This window comes from Scylla paramamosain, chromosome 5, assembly GCF_035594125.1.
Source record: "Scylla paramamosain isolate STU-SP2022 chromosome 5, ASM3559412v1, whole genome shotgun sequence".
Classification (NCBI taxonomy): Eukaryota; Metazoa; Arthropoda; class Malacostraca; order Decapoda; family Portunidae; genus Scylla; species Scylla paramamosain.
In genome coordinates this window covers 18364295-18391034 of record NC_087155.1, presented here as the reverse complement: position 1 = coordinate 18391034, position 26740 = coordinate 18364295, and the positions used below count along the sequence as shown (strand labels likewise).

The 26740-nt window shown below is 41.3% G+C and overlaps 1 protein-coding gene across 7 annotated transcripts in view; it reads right to left on the bottom strand.

The window, feature by feature from the left end:
- Positions 1-506: 506 nt before the first annotated feature.
- LOC135100626 (uncharacterized) overlaps positions 507-26740 on the bottom strand; it is a 97200-nt gene continuing 70966 nt past the window's right edge. For 4 of the 7 annotated variants that reach the window (XM_064003687.1, XM_064003684.1, XM_064003686.1 and 1 more), the window contains exons 4-8: positions 12522-12712; positions 12179-12328; positions 1720-1849; positions 1287-1427; positions 507-647 (exon numbers count right to left, since the gene is read on the bottom strand). In XM_064003687.1, coding sequence (XP_063859757.1) covers positions 1393-1427; positions 1720-1849; positions 12179-12328; positions 12522-12712 — 506 coding nt within the window. In that variant the 3' untranslated portion in view covers positions 507-647; positions 1287-1392. Of the gene's footprint in view, positions 648-1286; positions 1428-1719; positions 1862-12178; positions 12329-12521; positions 12713-26740 lie in introns of those variants that run through there. The other 3 variants (XM_064003688.1, XM_064003689.1, XM_064003690.1) reach the window with 3 other exon arrangements.

Here is a 26740-nt window from a genome sequence, read left to right as displayed (position 1 = left end):
GAGAGAGAGAGAGAGAGAGAGAGAGAGAGAGAGAGAGAGAGAGAGAGAGAGGAGAGAGAGAGAGAGAGAGAGAGAGAGAGAGAGAGAGAGAGAGAGAGAGAGAGAGAGAGAGAGAGAGAGAGAGAGATGGAATGGTATTCTACCATAAAAATAATTTTATGTACTAGAAATCATATCCTCACGCTCCTTCAGGGACTACCAGGGCACTAGAAGCTCAAGGCTAGACTCCCTACAAGCCCTGAAGGGGATGAAAGAGGAGAAAAATGGAAGATGTAATGACTCACTGGGATTCTGAAAGAGGGGAGTGAGAAACAGGAGAGAGGAGAGAGGGGAGAGAGAGAGCAACTACCACACACCCCAACGACACCTGCACCCTCCCCCTCCCCCCTGGCACGTACCCCCATCACCCATGAACAAAACACAACACAATCTCACACACATCCTCTCGCACTCCTCAAGATACAAGAGCACATGACACTCCTCACCTTGTCCACTCCAGCACTTAGGAAGTAGTTGCCCTTTTTGTTCCACTTAAGGGCAAATACGGGACCCTTGTGCTGGCCGAAGTTGGAGGCTAGTCGGCCGTCTGTCATCCAAACTCTGGTGTAACCGTCGTAAGATCCTGTGATGAGCAAGGTGCCGTCACACTGCAAGGGAAGGGGAAAGGTGGTGTCAAGGTTAATGGGCTTTAGGCTGATTACATTCACTTCCAGTCTTCAGTGTTTTCTCAATCCTTCTCTAATTTGCTGAAAATCTTGCAAAACCTGACATCATCATCATCTTGTTTCCTTATTTTCCATTTTCTGTGGTATGCCTTGTCTAAAAGTTTGCATGGTGTGTGTGTGTGTGTGTGTGTGTGTGTGTGTGTGTGTGTGTGTGTGTGTGTGTGTGTGTGTGTGGTGTGTGTGTGTGTGTGTGTGTGTGTGTGTGTGTGTGTGTGTGTGTGTGTGTGTGTATGAGTGTGTGTGATGATCTGTCTGGGCTACACTGAGTATGATTGCCAGCCTGGTTGATTGATAAAGATACATTATTTTCCCTTACAGGTTTAGACATCTTGCGAGTCACTCCTACTTCTTGCAGTGGTAAACAATCACTTCTCTGATCCTCGTCCTTCTCTATTCTTCCTCCACACTTCATCTCCATGTCTTCCTCACTCTCCCCACTAACCTAACCACACACTGTCTTCAGATCTCACTCACTCTTCCCACACTAGTCTCCTTCCAACAACCTCCAACCCCAAATGACCTCAAAATTATCTAGCAATTTAGTACAGGACAGACTCTTACATTCCAGTCTAAGGAAGTGACATCTTTGTTACTGGGAACCTCTCAGTGCCTCCTTTCTGAATGCAGTGCTGCAGAACAAGCTGGTTCAGGGAGGTGGTGCTGTCATTCATGTTTCAGATGCGGGCCATGCTGTCTCCTGACCTGTCGAGGAGTGAATGTGTGGAGTGAGATGAGATGGAGAAGGAGTGATAACGTGGGGTGAGCAAAGTGGATGCAAGGTGGAGAGGAAGGATTGGTGATGTGGGGTGAGAGAAGGGAGTGAAGATACGATCATGAGCAATACGTATGTGTATGAATGAATGAACAAGTCTATATCTATTCGTATCTACTAATTTGTGCTTTCTCAATGTGTTCATGTTTTCCAGAGAGTCACACCTGTTATATGTGGTGTGTGTGTGTGTGTGTGTGTGTGTGTGTGAGAGAGAGCACCCACCCTGAGGCAAGGTCAGTGGTTGGGTTCCAGGCACAGATGAACACCTCACTCTGGTGTCCCTGCAGGATGGTAGCCTTGTTGAGAGGGATCTCCACACTGTTGTCCACCTCCATGTTTTCACCCGTGGTGCCTGTCAGAAGAACTGTCACCTCATGTTAACTGAACTAGGTATTCAGGATTGTCTTCTTAGTGCTACCTGCCTTTGCCTAATGATAAATGAATGACTGAGAACTTCCTTTACTCCCAAGATTATTATTTCTATTTAATGTCTACTATTAATGTAACCTCATAATGCATTAGACAAAAACTGCATTTCATTCTCACTACTTCCCTTGCCTTATAAATGAATGGTTAAAAACTTCTATTGCTAGTTTAACCTCATGTTGCCTCTACTAAAAACTACACTTTCCTCTCAATATCACTCTTGCCTTATGCTAAAGAAATTATAATGAAAATTTGCTATAATGTTAAGACCACTACTGTTATTAATTCAACTGAGTGACCTGTGTACTATAGAGGCATTAATTCATCACTTCCTCCTCACCGTCACTCTTGCCTTAGACTAAACAGATCATTTGAAATATCCTCTACTACTAATGCAACTTTACACCGAGTGATGCACGAGTAAGTGAGCCTTTTTTTATTACCACTTTGTTGCCCTAGACCACAATGCCCTCTTACAGAAAAAGTAAATAAAAAATAAATAAATAAATAAACTAAATTCACAGCTAATGTAACTTTATACTGAGTGACCCATGAACTACAGAGGCATGAATCAAAGACAGCCTCCTTATCATCACTCCTCCCTTATGCTAAGCCAGCGACAAGCAGAATATTGTGATGTCCACCCTCATCCCCATTGGTGCTGGGAATTCTCTGTCCTGACCACGGCACTGTGTGAGCAGTGTTGTCCCCACAGATGATGGGTGTGGTGTACCTGGCCTGGCTGTTCATGTTTGCCAGCCTCATCGCCATCACTGCCCTGGTTCCAGCGCATCCATGTGCCACACACTGAACACATCGACAACGATCAATTGTGTGTGTTTGTGTGTGTGTGTGTGTGTTCTTCAGCCTTAAGAGCCTGACTGGTACTGACAATATGGTTTCCTTGCTTCACTGGAGTTTCTATCAATAACTTTATGAGGCAGAGTTGAGGTAATGAAATTGGTTTCCTTGCTTCCCTGGAGAATTCAACAATTTTTTCAGGCATTGTTGAGGAGAACCTGCCACTGACTGCTACTGACACTGTGGTTTCTTTGCTTAATGTTTAGTATCACATATTCATCATTCTGCACTGGCATCTGACATTCTCAAAGGTGAAAGCAGACCTCAGGCCAAAAACGCAATCCAATGGAATAGCAGTAACAAGATGATTCGCTCCCTTCTGAATACTGATCCAGCCCAGCTTGTTCAGTAAAGCTAACCAAATATGAACTTAATCTCATCAAAGAAATAACAGGCATCTTGATACCATTTAAAGTAGCAACTCTAGTGTGTCAGGGAGAGAATGTTGTAATGTCAAGCACAGTAATTCCATGCATTTGTGGATTGAACGATGAGCTTGATCAAGTGTCACAGACATACAAGTCAAAGATTATTACTACTCTCAAAAGCTCAATCGAGAAAAGATTGAAGATCTATGAAGACATGGAGATGTTTGGGCTGGCTTCTTTCCTAGATCCATGCTTTAAGATGGACTGGAGCTTACCATAAGTCATGTTCATGAAATCCCTACTGAAGTCTACAGTAGATGAAATTATGCCTACTACCACTGAAGAAAATAAGGAGGCCCCTACAAAGAAGTGCAAGGTGTTCAGATTCATGACACCATCAGCATCAACGAGCTCTTCCCACTGTATATTAACATCAACTGTATCACAAGTAGAATCCAACCTGAGTCAACCAAGAACAGAGGATGACAGTGATCCCCTTCTCTTCTGAGAACAGAATCAGTCAACACTGCCTCAACTAACTATACTGGCTCCAATATCTGTGCATCCCAGCTTCATCGGCTCCAGATCAGACACTTTTCTCCATTGCTGGGAAAGTCTTTTGTCCTGAACGATGCAGAATGACCGATGTTCGCTTTGAGGAGTTGATGTTTATCAAGTGCAATCAACATATAGTAAAGAAGACATTACATGAGAAATAACCTAGCCTATAAGAAATCATGTGTATAACAAGTTCTATATTTTTCAAAGAGAAATACTTTGTTTTCCTTATTGCTGTGAAAGTCTGTGATCATGATCTGAAATAAATTCATAGAAGTAATGTATTATGTACTGTATAGCAAAATCAAATAAAACCTCTTACACACAATGTATGTTTTTGATACCATTAGTTAGAAAGTGATTTAAGTGGTTATATTGCTATGCTCAAAAATGGAACAGTGCTCCTAAGAGATGTAGTTTGCTGCCTATTTAGGCATTGTACTTAATCACTGTTAATTATTATCTTTTTATAAATAATCACAGAGAAATGTGATTATAATCTAATCCTAATCATGCACAAAAAGAAAAAAATAACCACAATAAAAATAGCTAAAACTAATCATAATATAATCAATCAAAAAAGTATTCCAGACCATAATCAAAATAAAATCATAATAATTTATAATGATGCCCATGTCTGGTCAAGAACTTTTTTTTTTTTTTTGTAAGGTGAGGATATACTAACTACCTCTTGGTGCCATGTAAGGTGCTCCCGAACACTTAGAGGCAGCCACCACTCTGTACAGTGAAACACATCCCGGAATCCCTCATCACTATCTTTTCAACACACAATCTTTTCATTGCCAATAATTATGCAGTATATTTTTCAACTAATTTCATTCCAGTGTAACCTTTGTACCAATAATGGTAGCCTGTTTGGCCAAACACAGGCTAAACAGAGACCCAGCAGAACCAAACACAGGCCAAACAGACCCAGCAGAACCAAACACAGGCCAGACAGACCCAGCAGAACCAAACACAGGCCAGACAGACCCAGCAGAACCAAACACAGGCCAGACAGACCCAGCAGAACCAAACACAGGCCAGACAGACCCAGCAGAACCAAACACAGGCCAGACAGACCCAGCAGAACCAAACACAGGCCAGACAGACCCAGCAGAACCAAACACAGGCCAGACAGACCCAGCAGAACCAAACACAGGCCAGACAGACCCAGCAGAACCAAACACAGGCCAGACAGACCCAGCAGAACCAAACACAGGCCAGACAGACCCAGCAGAACCAAACACAGGCCAGACAGACCCAGCAGAACAAGGTAAAAAAGGTAAAAAAAAAAAAAAAAATGATGGAATAAACTGGAACAGGGTAATAAGATAAGGGACTGGAATGAGCCTGGAATGGGCTGGAATGGGCTGTATTTCCAGATTAGCTAAGTGTACACAAAATGGAGTCATGTATGTGATTTGCTGTGTGTGTGTGTGTGTGTGTGTTTGTGTGTGTCTGAAAGGTCTCCATCTCTCAAATGCTTCAGCGTCTTATCTCTATAACTTTAACTGGTTACAATGAAGGTTATTGTGTTTGCAAGTGTGTTTTTCATTATTCTATTTATAATTTAATAAGGATTCTGCTCTATCAGTGGAAAAAAAAAAAAAAACGCATGGAAGCACAACTAATCATACTTGTGGCCTTTCAAAACTATCGTAATGACTGTAAAGTGTCTCACATGACGGCTTCGAAGCATAAGGCAGTTATCTTGAACACCTACACGATACAAACCAACCTTTGCCGTAGGAAGGTTACGTAAGAAAAGTGTGATAAGAGATTAAAAAAAGACAGGTGTGATTTCAAGGATATATGGGAGTTGTCTCAAAAATGCCAACACTCTATTCATCGAAGCATAAAAAAAAAAATAAATAAATAAATAAATAAATAAATATATATATATATATATATATATATATATATATATATATATATATATATATATATATATATATATATATATATATATATATATATATATATATATATATATATATATATATATTTTTTTTTTTATGTAGGAAGGATACTGGCCAAGGGCAACAAAAATCTAATAAAAAAAAAATGCCCACTGAAATGCCAGTCCCATAAAAGGGTCAAAGCAGTGGTCAAAAATTGGTGGATAAGTGTCTTGAAACCTCCCTCTTGAAGGAATTCAAGTCATAGGAAGGTGAAAATACAGAAGCAGGCAGGGAATTCCAGAGTTTACCAGAGAAAGGGATGAATGATTGAGAATACTGGTTAACTCTTGTGTTAGAGAGGTGGACAGAATAGGGATGAGAGAAAGAAGAAAGTCTTGTGCAGCAAGGCCACGGAAGGAGGAGAGGCATGCAGTTAGCAAAGATCAGAAGAGCAGTTGGCATGAAAATAGTGGTAGAAGACAGCTAGATATGCAACATTGCGGCGGTGAGAGAGGGGCTGAAGACAGTCAGTTAGAGGAGAGGAGTTGATGAGACGAAAAGCTTTTGATTCCACCCTGTCTAGAAGAGCGGTATGAGTGGAACCCCCCCAGACATGTGAAGCATACTCCATACATGGACGGATAAGGCCCTTGTACAGAGTTAGCAGCTGGGGGGTGAGAAAAACTGGCGGAGACGTCTCAGAACACCTAACTTCATAGAAGCTGTTTTAGCTAGAGAGGAGATGTGAAGTTTCCAGTTCAGATTATAAGTAAAGGACAGACTGAGGATGTTCAGTTTAGAAGAGGGGGACAGTTGAGTGTCATTGAAGAAGAGGGGATAGTTGTCTGGAAGGTTGTGTCGAATTGATAGATGGAGGAATTGAGTTTTTGAGGCATTGAACAATACCAAGTTTGCTCTGCCCCAATCAGAAATTTTAGAAAGATCAGAAGTCAGGCATTCTGTGGCTTCCCTGCATGATATGTTTACCTCCTGAAGGGTTGGATGTCTATGAAAAGACGTGGAAAAGTGCAGGGTGGTATCATCAGCATAGGAGTGGATAGGACAAGAAGTTTGGTTTAGAAGATCATTAATGAATAATAAGAAGAGAGTTGGTGACAGGACAGAACCCTGAGGAACACCACTGTTAATAGATTTAGGAGAAGAACAGTGACCGTCTACCACAGCAGCAATAGAACGGTCAGAAAGGAAACTTGAGATGAAGTTACAGAGAGGAGGATAGAAACCGTAGGAGGGTAGTTTGGAAATCAAAGCTTTGTGCCAGACTCTATCAAAGGCTTTTGATATGTCCAAGGCAACAGCAAAAGTTTCACCAGTCTCTAAAAGAGGATGACCAAGACTCAGTAAGGAAAGCCAGAAGATCACCAGTAGAGCGGCCTTGACGGAACCCATACTGGCGATCAGATAGAAGGTTGTGAAGTGATAGATGTTTAAGAATCTTCCTGTTGAGGATAGATTCAAAAACTTTAGATAAGCAGGAAATTAAAGCAATAGGACGGTAGTTTGAGGGATTAGAGCAGTCACCCTTTTTAGGAACAGGTTGAATGTAGGCAAACTTCCAGCAAGAAGGAAAGGTAGATGTTGACAGACAGAGCTGAAAGAGTTTGACTAGGCAAGGTGCAAGCACGGCAGCACAGTTTCGGAGAACAATAGGAGGGACCCCATCAGGTCCATAAGCCTTCCGAGGGTTTAGGCCAGCGAGGGCATGGAAAACATCATTGCGAAGAATTTTAATACGTGGCATGAAGTAGTCAGAGGGTGGAGGAGAGGAAGGAACAAGCCCAGAATCGTCCTAGGTAGAGTTTTTAGCAAAGGTTTGAACAAAGAGTTCAGCTTTAGAAATAGATGTGATAGCAGTGGTGCCATCTGGTTGAAGTAGAGGAGGGAAAGAAGAAGTAAAGTTATTGGAGATATTTTTGGCTAGATGCCAGAAATCACGAGGGGAGTTAGATCTTGAAAGGTTTTGACATTTTCTGTTAATGAAGGAGTTTTTGGCTAGTTGGAGAACAGACTTGGCATGGTTCTGGGCAGAAATATAAAGTGCATGAGATTCTGGTGATGGAAGGCTTAGGTACCTTTTGTGGGCCACCTCTCTATCATGTATAGCACGAGAACAAGCTGTGTTAAACTAAGGTTTAGAAGGTTTAGGACGAGAAAGAGAGTGAGGAATGTACGCCTCCATGCCAGACACTATCACCTCTGTTATGCGCTCAGCACACAAAGACGGGTCTCTGATACGGAAGCAGTAGTCATTCCAAGGAAAATCAGCAAAATACCTCCTTAGGTCCCCCCAACTAGCAGAGGCAAAATGCCAGAGGCACCTTCACTTAGGGGGATCCTGAGGAGGGATTGGTGTGATAGGACAAGATAAAGATATGAGATTGTGATCGGAGGAGCCCAACAGAGAAGAAAGGGTGACAGCATAAGCAGAAGGATTAGAGGTCAGGAAAAGGTCAAGAATGTTGGGCGTATCTCCAAGACGGTCAGGAATACAAGTAGGGTGTTGCACCAATTGCTCTAGGTCATGCAGGATAGCAAAGTTGTAGGCTAGTTCACTAGGATGGTCAGTGAAGGGAGAGGAAAGCCAAAGCTGGTGGTGAACATTGAAGTCTCCAAGAATGGAGATCTCTGCAAAAGGGAAGAGGGTCAGAATGTGCTCCACTTTGGAAGTTAAGTAGTCAAAGAATTTCTTATAGTCAGAGGAGTTAGGAGAGAGGTACATAGCACAGATAAATTTAGTATGAGAATGACTCTGTAGTCGTAGCCAGATGGTGGAAAACTCGGAAGATTCAAGAGCGTGGGCAAGAGAGCAGGTTAAGTCATTGTGCACATAAACGCAGCATCCAGCTTTGGATCGAAAATGAGGATAGAGAAAGTAGGAGGGAACAGAAAAGGGGCTACTGTCAGTTGCCTCAGACACCTGAGTTTCAGTGAGGAAAAGAAGATTAGGTTTAGAAGAGGAGAGGTGGTGTTCTACAGATTGAAAATTAGATCTTAGACCGCGAATGTTGCAGAAGTTAATGAAGAAAAAGTTGAGGGGGATGTCAAGACACTTAGGGTCGTCGACAGAAAGGCAGTCCGACCTGGGGACATTTATGGTCCCCTCCCCAGATGGGGACTCCGAGGCTGGTGTAGGAGTCGCCATGATTTTAAAATTTTAGAGTGAAGGGTGTGTGTGTTATTAGGTGCTTGTAGTTTTGTGTGGAGGAAGAGAGTTGTCTTTAGAGGGCAGGCTGTGACTGCCCCCTTGTGTTGTGAGACACAAAGGGAAACGTTCAGTGAGGTCACAGCTGGGTTTAATGATAAGTTCACAGCACCCCCTGAACAGTGCTTTAGACCTCACTGGGAGTAATTATCGTTTCGGCAGGTGTCTACTGCCTCCTCCTCCTATATATATATATATATATATATATATATATATATATATATATATATATATATATATATATATATATATATATATATACATATATACCATGGGCAGCAGATGCTTCACAGAACATCCTGCAGCTCTGTTCACCAAGCAGGAAGCGAGGACAGCGTGGTGGTGGTGGTGGTGGGTGGTAGTGGTTGGGGTAGGAGTAGGGGTAGTGGTGATGGTGGTGGTGGCACTGACTTCTGTCTCCAGGAGTCAATGTATCCCCCAGCGTGTGAAAGGGACTTGAGAATGCCGATGCACTCGAGAGGTCAAACTCCCCAAGCTTGTGGCAACAAACAGTGCAACATACGAGTGAGTCCCGATATTTTCAAGCAGTTGGTGAATATTTTACACCAAGCTGCTAAGAGGCTTGAGAGAGTAACCCAGTGATTCCTAAAGCACAAAAGAAGAGATGGATGGTGCATCATAAAACCTTAATGAATATCGGAGTCTAGAGGAATGTGTAAAGAATCTGGTGGTGAAAGCGATCTGGCAGCCTCTCCACCAATGGGACCCGGTTTTGCAGCAATTTCTGTCGACACCGCTGTCTCTCCGCCGTCATCACCACTGTTACCATACCACCACCGTCATCACCATCAACACACTTTCCATCACCATTATCACCATCATCACTGCCGCTATCAGCACCTGAACCAACACTCGATGGGCAACACTTGATACACATGAGCAAATTCTGCAACTATTAATATGCCAACAAGAGTAGATAAGGTAGATGTTTCTCGGCGCGTGACCGGAAAAAATCGTCCGTCTGTCCATTCATTTTTTTTCGCTACCCCATGTTGTAGTCAAAGTGTCATTTCACTTAGGTACTGCAATACTGCAACAAACCACATATGATTCAGAAATGCATTAATTTATTTTGCTACTATAAGTTACCATCACCTTCAGAATCAAGAAATATAGATGCTAAAAGTATTTTATGGTACCAATTTCAATAGGGAAGATTTTATTCCATCACCCGCTATTTCCTAAAATGTTGTATCTCTCGTTTTGAAGGCATAAGAAACAAACTCGTCTTGTTTCGCTACCACTAACTTCAGGAGCATAAAATATAGATGCTAAAAATATCTTGCTGGATTATTTTTAGTTACAAAGACTATATTTTCACGGACAGGTGTCTGAAATGTTAGCTGTCTTGTTTTGAAGGCATAAGAAGCAAACAAGTGTAATCTTGCCGCCAGCCAACTTCTCATTTGTCATCATTATCTTTTTCGTCTCCCTTCCCATCCTCAATTTCTAAGTAATTATCGTCCATGACAGCTGTGGCTTTCTGTCTATATATCACTCGCTATTCTCTCTCACTTTGCTTGTAGAGGAAACCGTCTATCATATTCTGTAATGTTACTTTGCAGTGAAATACACTCCCTGGGTACTCTGCCATAAATGTATGCGTTTTGTCTCCTGAACACTGCTAATTCAATCCACCAGCAGCACAAGAAGTCCTGCACGAATGATGCAAGAACTACTAAAAAGCATCAAGATTGTTCAACTACAGCATTACAAAGATAAAAAAAAAAAAAATCTGATAAGAAAACCGCCTTGTGTAAGTGAGTGAACACAAGCACTGTAACACACACACACACACACACACACACACACACACACACACACACACACACACACACACACACACACGAGGCAAATGGGTGAGCCTCTTAATGTGTAGGCCCTGTTCACCTAGCAGCAAGTAGATACGGGATGTAACCCGAAGGGTTGTGACCTTGCTGCCCCGGTGTGTGGTGTCCTACCCAAAGATCAGTCACTATGATCTCTGAGCTCTTTCTGTAGGGTAACGGCTGGCTGGGTGACCAGCAGATGACTGTAGGTGAATCACACACACAAACACACACACACACACACACACACACACACACACACACACACACACACACACACACACACCTCCTATCAAGCTCCCTCAGTACAGTAGTAGTCGTAATCGTAGTAGTAGTAGTACTAGTACTAGCAGTAGTAGTAGTAGTAGTAGTAGTAGTAGTAGTAGTAGTAGTAGTAGTAGTAGTAGTAGTAGTAGAATAAGTACTAGCAATAATAATAATAACAACCAAAGCGTTCATTCCTCCAGAAAATAAATATAATAAACAACACTATGGGAGACCCAGACTTGACTCACTCACTGTACGGGCATCGCAGGGAATTAGGGGAAAAACACGGCAGAATTACCTTGACAGAACACACACACACAGCAGTCAGTGAGGAACCCAGAACGTCACGACCCGCTAAGCTCACCTTGTCATGCAGGAAATGTTCGAAACGGCACCAAGACATTACTTGACTGAAATCCGCAACCCTCCTCCTTCCCTCTCCTCTCCTCTCCCCGCCACTCTCCCACGCCTCACCTCACGCTGTAATGACCTGACTGCAGACTGAACAATGACAGCACACCACTCCCGTCTGTCTGACTCCATCACTCCATATCCCGCACCGCCAAGGTGGTTGTGTTTCTGTGCCATTGTAAATCACTGGTTAATGCCGCACTGTTCCTTGACATTCTCATCACGCTATGCTCCGCTACTGCTATAGTGTGTGTTATCTATCTAGTCATCAATATTAATTCACTTTTGATGCTGGTATGGCAAAATTACTATACTGTTTGCATCTGTTGATCTATATTTATTTACTTGTTTCTTTTCTTGTCTTGTCATACAAATATAAAGCCAGGTCAAATGCACAAAAAAAAAAAAAAAAAAAAAAAAAAAAAAAAAAAAAAAAAACTTGGTGTTCTCTCCCAAAAGAAAGCACCAGTTAAAAATTTGAGATGGAATGGCTGTGCTTTTTATTTGAGCTAGCTTTGTAATGACCTTAAATTGGTTCAGTCTGCCATGCAGGCTTAACACATGAGAAAATGCTTATTCTGGAATATTTGTATTTAATATCACATTGCAATTCCCTTCTTTTTCAATAAACCATGGAAAAAATTTTTTTTAATTTTAAATGACATATTACACTGGTGCTCTGACAGGGAAGAACCTCATACTGCCCTGAATTGACCAGGAGCCACCTTGCGTGGGTCAGCTGGTCTTTTATGGTCTCCTTTCCTCCCATTCTTATATTCTGGATGACCATGCACAGGAGAGGCAGACACTTACCTGTAGTGAGCACGGGTGTTGAGGATGAAGCTGGGAGGCCTGGATCATATCGTCCAGGGTGTCGTTCAAGGTGTCTAAGCTGTCCTCGCTGTCCTCCTCCTCCTTACCAGGGCTTTCCTTGTTGTCAGAGGTGGGTTCAGGCTCTGAGGGCTGAGATAACACTTTCATAGCTTCTGACCATGCTCTTCACTGACTGTGCATTAACATCCTTTTAAATGAGTATATTCCAGTCATCCAACCAGGCAATTTCCTTCAGTATAAGGCAAAGTCATAATAGCCAATGGGCTAATAAGTAATCTATTATCTCCTAATGGTAATATCTATTGCAAAATAGACAACTCACCTTCCAGACAGTTTCCCCAGTCTCAGAGCAGTTCAGTCCAACAAATTTCAAGGCTTCATCAAGGTTGAAGTCAAGATTGAAGTCTGGTACTGTCTCATTGAGGGTGAAGGACGGAGAGTTAAGAGGAGACACAGAGTCAAGGGTCACGTCTCCTCCGCTGATGTTTTTCTTAGGAGACAGTAAATGCTCACCTGCAAGCAAAGGATGAACAGTAATTACACAAATACTGTCAACACTCTTTCTGTTATTCTTGTAACAAATTTGATGTACAAAGCTACAACCTATGATGCTGTGGTTTGTTTTTCTCATCACCAACTTGTGGGGGTCATCAGATAAAACAATAACATATTGGTGCCTAAAACATTAAAGCTCTTATGATAAAATTTGATCCAAATATGCTTTAAAAATCTTACAATAAGAACTATTCATGAATAAATGATGAATATAGCTTGCCTGGTTTTCAACAACAGTTAATGCTTAAATATGTTATGTATATATACTAAAAAGAAAGCATACATGGTTTATGTATAGAAATAAACTGTAAAAACATATATCACATGGCAACCATTACAACTACATAAAGGATATAATGTTCCCTTCATGTTCAGAGCAATTATAGTCATCCATGAAACCTCAACCAAAACACTCACAATCTTCATCATTGAAAATATAAACAAAATGTGTCTATACACACACACACACACACACACACACACACACACACACACACACACACACTACACATTATGTAAAGCAGTACACACCCTATATTTTCATCACAGCAGTAATTTCTCAGGACTCATAACTGTTCCTCAGTGTTACCAGTACCTCTAGTAATTTATGATCCTTGATGGTGGGTGGAGGGAGGCCTCCTGCCTGGCCAGGAAGCATTAGTGAGCCTCCTGCCACCCAGGTGTACCTGCCCTCTGTCCCCACTCCTTCAATGATCCCATTATGATTAATGATTCCACTCTATGGCCACCACCAAGCCTAAATATTTTTCTTACTTGGAAAAGAAAAACTCAAATCAATAAGCCTTCACTGAGCTACAGATCACCGTGGTCTAGATATATAACAGCCATTGGCAATTATTGCACAAAATACTGTAGCACACTACTGTACTTGCAGGGATAAAATAATATCCTTCAGTCTTGATATAAGCCAACTCTCAAAGTGCTACACCACAGCTACACAAGACATAACATTTTCCCAAAAATATCTTGTCCTGTGTGTTACTGCACTGCTGCCAAGAGTACACCACCTCACATGTGTGTCTTGTGAAGATAAGAAACCATGCTATCACTATACCATTAAATACTTACTCAGTCATAAGTCATAACAATGTGTGTGCAGCAGATTCCTCAATAACATTTCAAGGTTACTGACTACTGGCACAGTCCTTCATACAATGACACATACAAAAAGTTGCTAATGTAACCACAACAGGGTACTCATCTATTCACTTCACTGTGTTATGAAAAGCCCTTTGATTACAAGATTATAACAAGAAACTTGCTGGAGTATTACACAGATCACTATCTCACAGTTCTTGAGCCACCAAACGCCATGCGAGCACCACTATATGACCACTGTGTTACCACCACTACCACCGCTGTCACAACCACCATTGCAACTACACATGGGGAGGAGGGGCAAAGCCTCACACCAGACAGGTGGTGCCTGATCAGCCAACCTACCAATATGGCTGTGCACCCAACAGGAAACTTGGCCAAATGGTGTAACAAAGGCCCTCCTCCAAGCCTGGGGGCCACTACACTTTCATGGGGGGGGAACAGGAGGAGACCTAATGAGGGGGGAGAAGGAATACCACGAAGGGTTGGATTCGCAAGGGTTGACTAACGCCAGCCGGATATCCCATCACATAATGCTGCTGCCAATATCCCGCTGCGATGCCCGAAATGCACCCCCTCCCAGCATGGGCGCCACCAGGCCAACCCCTAATACAGTAAAATCCCTCTCATCCGGCATTCAAGTATCCGGCAGCTTCAAGTATCTGGCACATTTTTCCCCGAGCCTTAAAATCTATAAAAAAATCAATGTGTACTCATAAAATTGATTAAAATTCCCGCGTGAGGCATACTTTGTCCCCTCGCCACCAGAGCACACTGCTTCGCACCACCTGTGGTCCACTGCACTGTGTTTACTCAGTGACTCAGTCCCGCATGTGCACTGTTTATCACCTGACGCCTTCATCATACCTAAAGTTGTAGAAAAGAGGAAGCGTGTTGTGCTTACACTTAAGCAGAAGGTAGAAATTTGTCGATGATTAGAGAGAGGTGAAAGCAGACAGCAACTAATGGCAGAATATGGTGTGGGCTCATCAACTATTTATGACATTAAATCCCAAACGAAAAAGTTGCGGGATTACATGAAAGTCACCGACACCCCAAAGGCAGTGGAAAATCATCACACACTGCAGTATCATCATAATGAAATGATGGACAAAGTGTTATACGAGTGGTTCAGCTTGAAAAGATCAGAAGGAGTCACAATTACAGGCCCAATGCTACAACTGTGCTGGTGAGTGTGAGGTGGCAGCACGGGCGGCGACGCGCGGCACAGCGATCAGCTGATCTTTGTTATGGTAAGATGCGTGAGTGTAGGGTGGTGATTGTGGGCATAATTTCACTTCTATTCAAGTATCCGGCATGTCAGCGGTCCCATTGATGCCGGATAAGAGGGATTTTACTGTATCATTTTTTCCTTCAAACTCTACTAAGCAGTGGATATTTTTCATCACCTTTCATTCTCTTTCAGTTTCTGGCTCAAAGTTTCACTTAAACATTTCTCTAAGTCCGGATCTTAAATTTAGGGCAGGACAAAAATCATCATACATGTGGCAGCCCGGCCCACATTGTTCAGTGTAGTGGCAGACATTCCATAGCAGTGACTTTGACAGGTGAGATTAATGAAAGCAAATTTTCATAATTCGATAAGGTAAGAAATACCTCCTACAGAGTGTACACAACTTTAAGGGACCCTTGGAGGGAGGCAACCATACAAACATCTATAGGGCACATCCAGGCATCTCCCACCATAATCTCCAACTGTCCAATTGTCTCACAGAGGCCAGCCAGACCCGCCTCCCCAGAACTCGATTAGTCCCTAAATGGGAGGCAGCTACGGCCCCTCTCCAAAGGCTGATCACCTCTAAGCCAATGTTACACACCACATTCAGCTCACTTCTACAGCATCACCTCCACCTCCGTGCTGTAGCTCTATGGCCACTGGGGAAAAGTAACTCAAGGAATGAATAAAGAGTAGCTGCCATTGTTTCTTATAGAGCCTTATGTAGGGAAAATTATTTTATATCTATTAAGATATTGGCTATTCTTCAGTGTTTTGAAAAAGCATGCAATATTGACATTCAACATTTTTTTTTTATCTTTTTAGTAGTACAGGTAGGCAGATATTTAGAAGCAGACAGAAAGACAGATAGGGAGAAACAGAAACAGATGGAAAGACAGAAAAAATAAATTGTTAAAATAAACAGATGGACAGATCAACCATATGAAAGCACTCTTAACAAAATCTCTAAAAAAAAAATAGAGTACAAAAAAACAGGAGGAAGCAACACTGAGGAGACCCCTACAAGCCCACAACAGTCTACCAACCCTCCTCCTTCCTCTGGTCATAAAGGTTACCAGAGATATAAGCCACCATCAGGGGTACACAATGCTCAGCCACCTCACATAATGTATGTGGGCTTTCTGCATTTTCCTTGCCCTTTACACAGATTAAAGTATGACATTATACTTGACAATTTCCATGGCAGTAACCTCAGTAACCTTCTCAAACACTTCATAGTATTTACAGTAAGTTTAAAAGTAAGGCTAGTAATAATATTTTATATCAGATATAGAATCTACCAGATAGGCATTCACAGGAATAGGCCTGGTAGGCTTCTTATAATGCTGTTTTATATCTGATATAGTAAGCAGTTGGAAAGAAATTACATATAATGGCCATTAGATGAATTTCAGCTTACCTACTTGTGACAATATTTCTTTCATGGCAAAATTGAAGCTTGCACCACAAACCTCAAGTAAATATCATCCTAAAGTCTCCTTTAGGAAACAAATAAATATGGATTTGTCTTTGAAAAGGAAATTACTTTTTGCTTTGTCAGAGCTGCTCTCAGAGATGGGAAGACCAGCATGAGGGTAATGGTCACAACCAGCAGGATGTCCTTGCTTCCCCACCCTGCCCTCTCTACCTGCCCTTGCTCCTTATCTTCCCCACCTGCCAATGCTTCCCTCCCCTTGTCTCCCACCTTCACCCACACACCCAACATTAATGAGTTTTTAATACTGTGAATCTTTAAACTCTTATATATGCATATTATTATGAATATTCTTGTCTTCTTTCAACCACTCATTAGCTCCAGTATTAATGAGTTTTTAATATTATGAATCTGTGACCTTTCAGCAAATGCATACACTAAGTATCAGTGAATGTACCTGTTTCCATTACTAAAGATCCTTTTTATAGATCATTTTGAATAATTTCCAATACAAAGCTATTTTCACATATTTTCTATTGAACAATTACATAATACAGGACCAGTCTTGAATGGGAAGCATTTGCAATAAAAGTGATATAACATTGGTTATCTATTACATAATCTTTGCTATACAAAAATAATTGCTGAAGAATAAACAGTACTGTCCCTAAATTATCTTGCTGTCCCTACAGATGACTGCCAACCAACTGCCATGTAATTACACCTCCTGACAATCTTCCATCTCCCTAATGCATCTCTTATCACACTCATCTCCCACCCCACTCCACTCCTTTCCCTCCATCAATCAGTGACGGTACAGGTGCTGGCCTCCTGTCACCACCCTTTTTGCATGGCTACAAGTGTCTTCCACCCCAACCCTTTCCATTAACACACACACTACACATCCTCCTGCACTTGCCCTCATCACCCAGCATCTCCTCACACCTACTTACTTTACTGGTACAATAACTCATACATTATTAAATGGTAATATTACATAAAAGTAGTGATGAAAAGTAACACTGCATTATAATTCAGTCAAAGCATTTTATTTTATTGTGTTACTTAACATATTTTTGGGCAAATACTTTGGTGATGAACTATGAATATGTTAACATAAGAACATAAGAAAACAAGGGAAGCAGCAAAAAATCAGGTCTGCACATGGCAGTCCATATATGAAACATTCCTAAATATTCCCACCTATCACCCTCATTCACAGCATGTTGCTTGCCTGGCCCAGAACTCACTAATTCCTTCATTCATACCTGCAGAAGCGTTGGCCTCCCATCATGATACAAATACATGGAGGTGTTAAAAGGCTACCTAACACAAGTGTGCCATGTTAAGGCAGTGTGACAGTCCTACACTTCACTCTGGGAGTCAGGATGATGCAGGGAAAACAACCATGACAAGAAGGACTGAGGATGACAATTCAGGATGGTGCTGGTATCCAAAATATTGGTGACTTGTCAGTTTTGAGCACGGATTGAGCATAACACAAGTAGCACACTCCATGATTCATTGAAACACTTGCTGTATATATTATATATTATATATATATATATATATATATATATATATATATATATATATATATATATATATATATATATATATATATATATATATATTGCTACTTCATTTTAAACTGAGGAGTACGACCAGTATATCATTTACCTACTAGCATCAGTCAACTCTTATGGCATTTACCTTTGCATATTTAGTATTTACCATTCCTTTTCTCTCTAATGACTAAAGGAGATTCAATGAAGACTTTTTAAACCTGCTTCATTGCTATTTTTAAAAAAAGCTCAACAGAAAAAAGAGCTTCAGTCAGATTATCTAACAGATCTGAATTACGAGCTGACTCATTTAACTCTTTCTTACAAATAATAATGAATCTTATGGCCATAACAATTTTTGTGTGTTTAATTTCTCCCAACATCAACAGTAAACAACTAATTCATAAGCCCACAACTCTCATCTTCATGTATGTTAATCTTCACACTAACAGTTTGCTGAGATGGAATGATTTATGCTTCCAAGGCAATTTAGTGAGCATAATCTAATCTTAGTTCCCAAGTGACTGATGTGAGTAACAAGATGAAATATCAAGACTTGCAAAGACATGATAAAGGTTATCAGGTAGCAATTTAGTTAACATGTCTAGTCCTAGTTCCCCTGTGATTTCTATGACCAAAAAGATGAAAAGTTACAACTTGTGATGAGACAGTAAACACCAACAAGTAGCAATTTAGTGAACATATCTAATCTTAGTTCCTAGTTAAAAAGTAAGACAAGTAGCAATTTAGTTAACATATATATATATATATATATATATATATATATATATATATATATATATATATATATATATATATATATATATATATATATATATATATATATATATATATAATATTAGTTTCCACATGACCCATACAAGTAAAAAAGATGAAAATTAAGGCTTATGCAAAGACAGTAACAAGAGTATGACATATTATATTCTTCAAAACCATATTGTGTTGCATCAATAAAATAATATCATTAAGAAATAACTTCTTTCATCTATTGCATATTCAACATGAGTATGACACATTTATATCCCCCCCCCAAAAAAAAATAAATAAATAAACAAAAAATAAAAAAGACTGTAACTCACCAATAAATTAACATTAGAAAATGAATTTTTACAGAAGAGATGCCATATGATCTGTAAAAATAGCTGACTTCATCCTATAAGGGTTCACCTCATTTAGTGGCTAATTCAAGCTCTTTGTTCTGGGAGGAGTTGTGGTAAATGTGAGGGTGTGCACAAGGTCACTTTCAACAGAGGTGATCTGTATGGGTGACACAATCCTCAAGAGCTTGGAGAGTTTCACCTTTAAGACAGCCAGTTATACACCTCTTTCTTGTCTTAGGGTTCCAACACAGTAACTTTGACAAATCATGAAAAAAATGTACTGGAAAAAAAAAATGCAACTAATCTGCATGTTTAGGACAGCAAGGAGCTATCTGGTGTCCACACCACCACAGCACTTAATCCTTACCTACACATACACACACACACACACACACACACACACACAAAACTTTACTAGTCTGAAATAAGAGACAAATATATACAATACATAAACTCTTCAATTTTCCATTAGATTTATAAAGTACAGTATCTGATATGGTGCAATTTGCTGGAGAAATAAGAGAGAGAGAGAGAGAGAGAGAGAGAGAGAGAGAGAGAGAGAGAGAGAGAGAGAGAGAGAGAGAGAGAGAGAGAGAGAGAGAGAGAGAGAGAGAGAGAGAGAGAGAGAGAGAGAGAGAGAGAGAGAGAGAGAGAGAGAGAGAGAGAGAGAGAGAGAGAGAGAGAGAGAGGTGGGGGGGAGTTGACAGACTACTGAGAGACAGAGGCAGGCAGACAGGAGGATGACAGTAGAAAGATGCAAGACATCCCAAGTGAACATGGGACCAAGAAGACTGGTGGTGGTAAAAGTCCCTGAGTCTAGGCAGCTGAGAGTCCTGCTGGGAGCCTGATGTCCCTCCCTTGGCCCACTCATCAAGACACACGCACACACACTCACACACACACACACACACACACACTCACACACACACACACACACACACACACACACACACACACACACACACACACACACACAGACACACACACACACACACACACACGAACGAAGGCTTCATATATGAGAGAATCCAAGAAAAGCCGAGGACGGTGAGATGCTTGAATGATATAACAAATGCAGCTTCTCACAAAGAAATGTTAATATATCTGGAGGAGTAGAGTAGAAGAGGAGATAATAATGGGGACATGAAAAAAGAATAACTATAAATACAGACACAAAAGTGATTCAAACTTTGCATATTACTGCAACTAAATAAAAAAAAATATGAATTCTTAGCAGTTATCAGGGAACATATATCATACCAAGAAGACATCACACCTTCCTGTACAATCCTACTTACTGCAGTATAAAACTTCAACTAAATGTATTCTCCTTGCCTTTCAAGATGAAAAAAATACCCACCTTTCATCCACTAATTTATTTAACTATCTCTTTTAACAACAATATTACTCATTATCTTATATTTCTAGAGTTAAGTAAGCAATATGGTGTAGTAGCAATAAGCTCCCATCATGACTTGTGTGGGAATTGCTGAGTGAACTTTACCATTCCCTCCCCCACCAAAGAAAAGATGGTCACATTCCTTAAGGTGGCTCCCTACTACCCGTGAGCCTCTGTGGCTATGGGTATAAAATCCAAAATTCATTAATCATAAGCCACAAAATTCTGACCACCTACTACAACCACAGTCTTTGTCTCCCTGGTGACTACCTTCCTTCCCCTACAACCTTCTCTCATGATCAAATACTGTGCACAACATTCTTATAATATATGATGAAGCTTTCTATCCTTCAGCATGCTACCTTTTGGGGGAAAACTAATAATTCATGTGCACAACATTTTTATAATCTATGATGAAGCTCTCTGTCCTTCAGCCTTTTTAGTGAAGATTTTACTTATTCATTACACACAAGTTAAAGGCCATGACGAAAAATACAAATAAGTACAGAAATACAAGGCACAAATTTAAGAATGCAAGACAAGAATGCATAGGAAATGCACATAATTGAAAACTTTAAGAAGAAATTCCTTTCTTGTCAAGCCCAAGTGAAGACAGAGCAAATAGTAGAGAAAAATATTACCACCACCTTTTGCTTCTGCCATTGCCCCACCTCTTCCCAACATGACTGAAATGGCTCCAAATAATGGCTAATGTAAGGACAAAGTGACAGGTGGGAGGAGCAAGGCAGGGTCCTAATGACGCGCTGCCACACACCCACATTGCCCCCTCAGCCCAACCTTCCACACACAGCCTTATCATCATCCTTTCCTCAACACATCCATTGTCTTTCCCATCCCAGAGTAAGCTACACTGAGAGCTTAACCAATGTACCCTGTGTCTGTCAGAAATGGAAAGATAATAGTGGCCAGACACACTCTCTTTCCACAGTCTTACCACCATCCTTTCCTCAACGTAATGTCCTCAAACGTAATGTCCTCTGTAATTACACCCAATCACAAAGAGCGGTTTTATATGCACTTTTTTTCTTTTTTACTAACATTTTTTTTTTTTTTTTTATGTAGGAAGGACACTGGCCAAGGGCAACAAAAATCTAATAAAAAAATGCCCACTGAAATGCCAGTCCCATAAAAGGGTCAAAGCAGTGGTCAAAAATTGGTGGATAAGTGTCTTGAAACCTCCCTCTTGAAGGAATTCAAGTCGTAGGAAGGTGGAAATACAGAAGCAGGCAGGGAGTTCCAGAGTTTACCAGAGAAAGGGATGAATGACTGAGAATACTGGTTAACTCTTGCGTTAGAGAGGTGGACAGAATAGGGGTGAGAGAAAGAAGAAAGTCTTGTGCAGCGAGGCCGCGGAAGGAGGGGAGACATGCAGTTAGCAAGATCAAAAGAGCAGTAAGAATGAAAATAGCGGTAGAAGACAGCTAGATATGCAACATTGCGGCGGTGAGAGAGAGGCTGAAGACAGTCAGTTAGAGGAGAGGAGTTGATGAGACGAAAAGCTTTTGATTCCACCCTGTCTAGAAGAGCAGTATGAGTGGAACCCTCCCAGACATGTGAAGCATACTCCATACATGGATGGATAAGGTCCTTGTACAGAGTTAGCAGCTGAGGGGGTGAGAAAAACTGGCGGAGACGTCTCAGAACACCTAACTTCATAGAAGCTGTTTTAGCTAGAGATGAGATGTGAAGTTTCCAGTTCAGATTATAAGTAAAGGACAGACCGAGGATGTTCAGTGTAGAAGAGGGGGACAGTTGAGTGTCATTGAAGAAGAGGGGATAGTTGTCTGGAAGGTTGTGTCGAGTTGATAGATGGAGGAATTGAGTTTTTGAGGCATTGAACAATACCAAGTTTGCTCTGCCCCAATCAGAAATTTTAGAAAGATCAGAAGTCAGGCGTTCTGTGGCTTCCCTGCGTGATATGTTTACCTCCTGAAAGGTTGGACGTCTATGAAAAGACGTGGAAAAGTGCAGGGTGGTATTATCAGCGTAGGAGTGGATAGGACAAGAAGTTTGGTTTAGAAGATCATTAATGAATAATAAGAAGAGAGTGGGTGACAGGACAGAACCCTGAGGAACACCACTGTTAATAGATTTAGGAGAAGAACAGTGACCGTCTACCACAGCAACAATAGAACGGTCAGAAAGGAAACTTGAGATGAAGTTACAGAGAGAAGGATAGAAACCGTAGGAGGGTAGTTTGGAAATCAAAGCTTTGTGCCAGACTCTATCAAAGGCTTTTGATATGTCCAAGGCAACAGCAAAAGTTTCACCAAAATCTCTAAAAGAGGATGACCAAGACTCAGTAAGGAAAGCTAGAAGATCACCAGTAGAGCGGCCTTGACGGAACCCATACTGGCGATCAGATAGAAGGTTGTGAAGTGATAGATGTTTAAGAATCTTCCTGTTGAGGATAGATTCAAAAACTTTAGATAAGCAGGAAATTAAAGCAATAGGATGGTAGTTTGAGGGATTAGAGTGGTCACCCTTTTTAGGAACAGGTTGAATGTAGGCAAACTTCCAGCAAGAAGGAAAGGTAGATGTTGACAGACAGAGCTGAAAGAGTTTGACTAGGCAAGGTGCAAGCACGGAGGCACAGTTTCGGAGAAAAATAGGAGGGACCCCATCAGGTCCATAAACCTTCCGAGGGTTTAGGCCAGCGAGGGCATGGAAAACATCATTGCGAAGAATTTTAATAGGTAGCATGAAGTAGTCAGAGGGTGGAGGAGAGGGAGGAACAAGCCCAGAATCGTCCAAGGTAGAGTTTTTAACAAAGGTTTGAGCAAAGAGTTCAGCTTTAGAAATAGATGTGATAGCAGTGGTGCCATCTGGCTGAAGTAGAGGAGGGAAAGAAGAAGAAGCAAAGTTATTGGAGATATTTTTGGCTAGATGCCAGAAATCACGAGGGGAGTTAGATCTTGAAAGGTTTTGACATTTTCTGTTAATGAAAGAGTTTTTGGCTAGTTGGAGAACAGACTTGGCATGGTTCCGGGCAGAAATATAAAGTGCATGAGATTCTGGTGATGGAAGGCTTAAGTACCTTTTGTGGGCCACCTCTCTATCATGTATAGCACGAGAACAAGCTGTGTTAAACCAAGGTTTAGAAGGTTTAGGACGAGAAAAAGAGTGAGGAATGTACGCCTCCATGCCAGACACTATCACCTCTGTTATGCGCTCAGCACACAAAGACAGGTCTCTGACACGGAAGCAGTAGTCATTCCAAGGAAAATCAGCAAAATACCTCCTCAGGTCCCCCCAACTAGCAGAGGCAAAACGCCAGAGGCACCTTCGCTTAGGGGGATCCTGAGGAGGGATTGGAGTGATAGGACAAGATAAAGATATGAGATTGTGATCGGAGGAGCCCAATGGAGAAGAAAGGGTGACAGCATAAGCAGAAGGATTAGAGGTCAGGAAAAGGTCAAGAATGTTGGACGTATCTCCAAGACGGTCAGGAATACAAGTAGGGTGTTGCACCGATTGCTCTAGGTCATGGAGGATAGCAAAGTTGTAGGCTAGTTCACCAGGATGGTCAGTGAAGGGAGAGGAAAGCCAAAGCTGGTGGTGAACATTGAAGTCTCCAAGAATGGAGATCTCTGCAAAAGGGAAGAGGGTCAGAATGTGCTCCACTTTGGAAGTTAAGTAGTCAAAGAATTTCTTATAGTCAGAGGAGTTAGGAGAGAGGTATACAGCACAGATAAATTTAGTATGAGAATGACTCTGTAGTCGTAGCCAGATGGTGGAAAACTCGGAAGATTCAAGAGCGTGGGCACGAGAGCAGGTTAAGTCATTGCGCACATAAACGCAGCATCCAGCTTTGGATCGAAAATGAGGATAGAGAAAGTAGGAGGGAACAGAAAAGGGGCTACTGTCAGTTGCCTCAGACACCTGAGTTTCAGTGAGGAAAAGAAGATGAGGTTTAGAAGAGGAGAGGTGGTGTTCTACAGATTGAAAATTAGATCTTAGACCGCGAATGTTGCAGAAGTTAATGAAGAAAAAGTTGAGGGGGGTGTCAAGACACTTAGGGTCGTCGACAGAAAGGCAGTCCAACCTGGGGACATTTATGGACACCTCCCCAGATGGGGACTCCGAGGCTGGTGTAGGAGTCGCCATGATTTTAAAATTTTTGAGTGAAGGGTGTGTGTGTTATTAGGTGCTTGTAGTTTTGTGTGGAGGAAGAGAGTTGTCTTTAGAGGGCAGGCTGTGACTGCCCCCTTGTGTTGTGAGACACAAAGGGAAACGTTCAGTGAGGTCACAGCTGAGTTTAATGATAAGTTCACAGCACCCCCTGAACAGTGCTTTAGACCTCACTGGGAGTAATTATCGTTTCGGCAGGTGTCTACTGCCTCCTCCTGGCAGGTTACCAAGGATGACTTAGTGGTGGGGCATATGAGGCAAATGCAATGCTGCTAGAGTGAAGTACAATACTGTTTCCTTATGAGATAACACTGTGCATGAAATTTCATATAATTTTCAAATCAGTACAGTCCCCTCCACTTCCATGTTCATCACTTAGCACTGCCAATGTTGTGAACCACCTGCTTTCACTCATACCTCAGACAAATCTCATCAATCCCTCCATCACCCTCCCTCTTACTCATAACGAGTGGAACGTGTCTTGGATGTAAGTCGAATCAGGTGCAGTGGTTCACAGCAGACAATTCACACACAGGCAATGCTAAGTGATGAACATGGAAGTAGAGGGAACTGTACTTCAAGCTGGCTGAAGTTCTGGCTATTTCACATTCATATAATATATATGGAGATAACTAGTAATCATAAGGCAAAGTGTGCCATCATAATGAAGCAGCAACCTCATTGTGCACTGCTGTGCTAAACCCAATCATTTCATCTGCTCATTTCCATTAGTTATAGTCAAGATTCCCTTCTGTGGTAGGAAGACACATAAAGCAGCAACCTCATTGTGCAATGTTGTGCAAAACCCGATCATGTTATCTGCTCATTTCTGTTGGTTATAGTCAAGATTCCCTTCTGTGGCAGGAAGATACAGCCTCACTGTACACTTAACAGCTACCTTGAAAAAAATACTGCTTCTTTTAGAAAAGGTAACTGAGAGGGGTGCAGTGAAAGGAGAGGGAATTTCTCTTCAGTATTTTTGTTTCTACAATAAGACAAGGCATGTTGTATGTGTCTTGACCTGGCTACCCTCTTCAAGGAGGATGCCAACCAGGTGGGAAGATACAGGTGATTAAGACCATATGAAGTAGCCTGTTTTAAGCAGCTTAGGTTTGTAAGTTGCTGTGGATGGAAGAATATGTGCATGAATGAAAATTAGAATGAATGATGCAAGAAAGGTGTGGGGAAGACTGAAAACTGTATATATATGGATGTATTTTACCTCCAATAAATGCAAAGAAAACTTTTAGGATGGGGTATTAGTGGTGACTATATTTAATGAAACTGAAACATGAGACTCGGAAACCAAGGAGAGAGGGAAAATGAATGTCATTGAGATGAGATATCTGAAGAGTATGTCTGGAGTAACACATAAGGATTGAATAATGAGTCAGTTGTGAACAATGAAGTGTGAAGGATAACTGGTGTGGAAAGAGAATAGGCTGACTGAGTAGAGCAGAAAGTGTAATGACAATAACATGCCTTCCCTTTGGAGCATCAGAAAAACACTTGAAAAATATATCTGAAGGTGGGACAAATATTTCTACCATGAGGTATAAAGTGCAGTGCCTTGGACATCAGGGCCATAAGCAATTCCAGTCCCAAACAATTTGAGGGGCTTTATACCACCTATCACTAATGGTTTGGGCATGCTGAGAGGAAGAACAGGGCTAAGTGGTGAGGATGTGTGAGGTGTAAGGCTGAGAAGAGAACCAGAAATTAAATGGACAGATGGTGTGAAGAGCATCATATGTAAGAGGGATATCTGTGAAACAAAGAAGAGGTCATGTTTATTAGTGATGAATGGAGAACTGTCATGAATGCACAAACAGAGATGCTGCATTAAGGATCAGATCAAGAGAAGGATCTTTTCACCACATATCACTCCAGAATGTTACACTCAGACTATGGATATGAAGCCACTGAAAGTGGATACTTTCTTTAATGTCTCCCATACA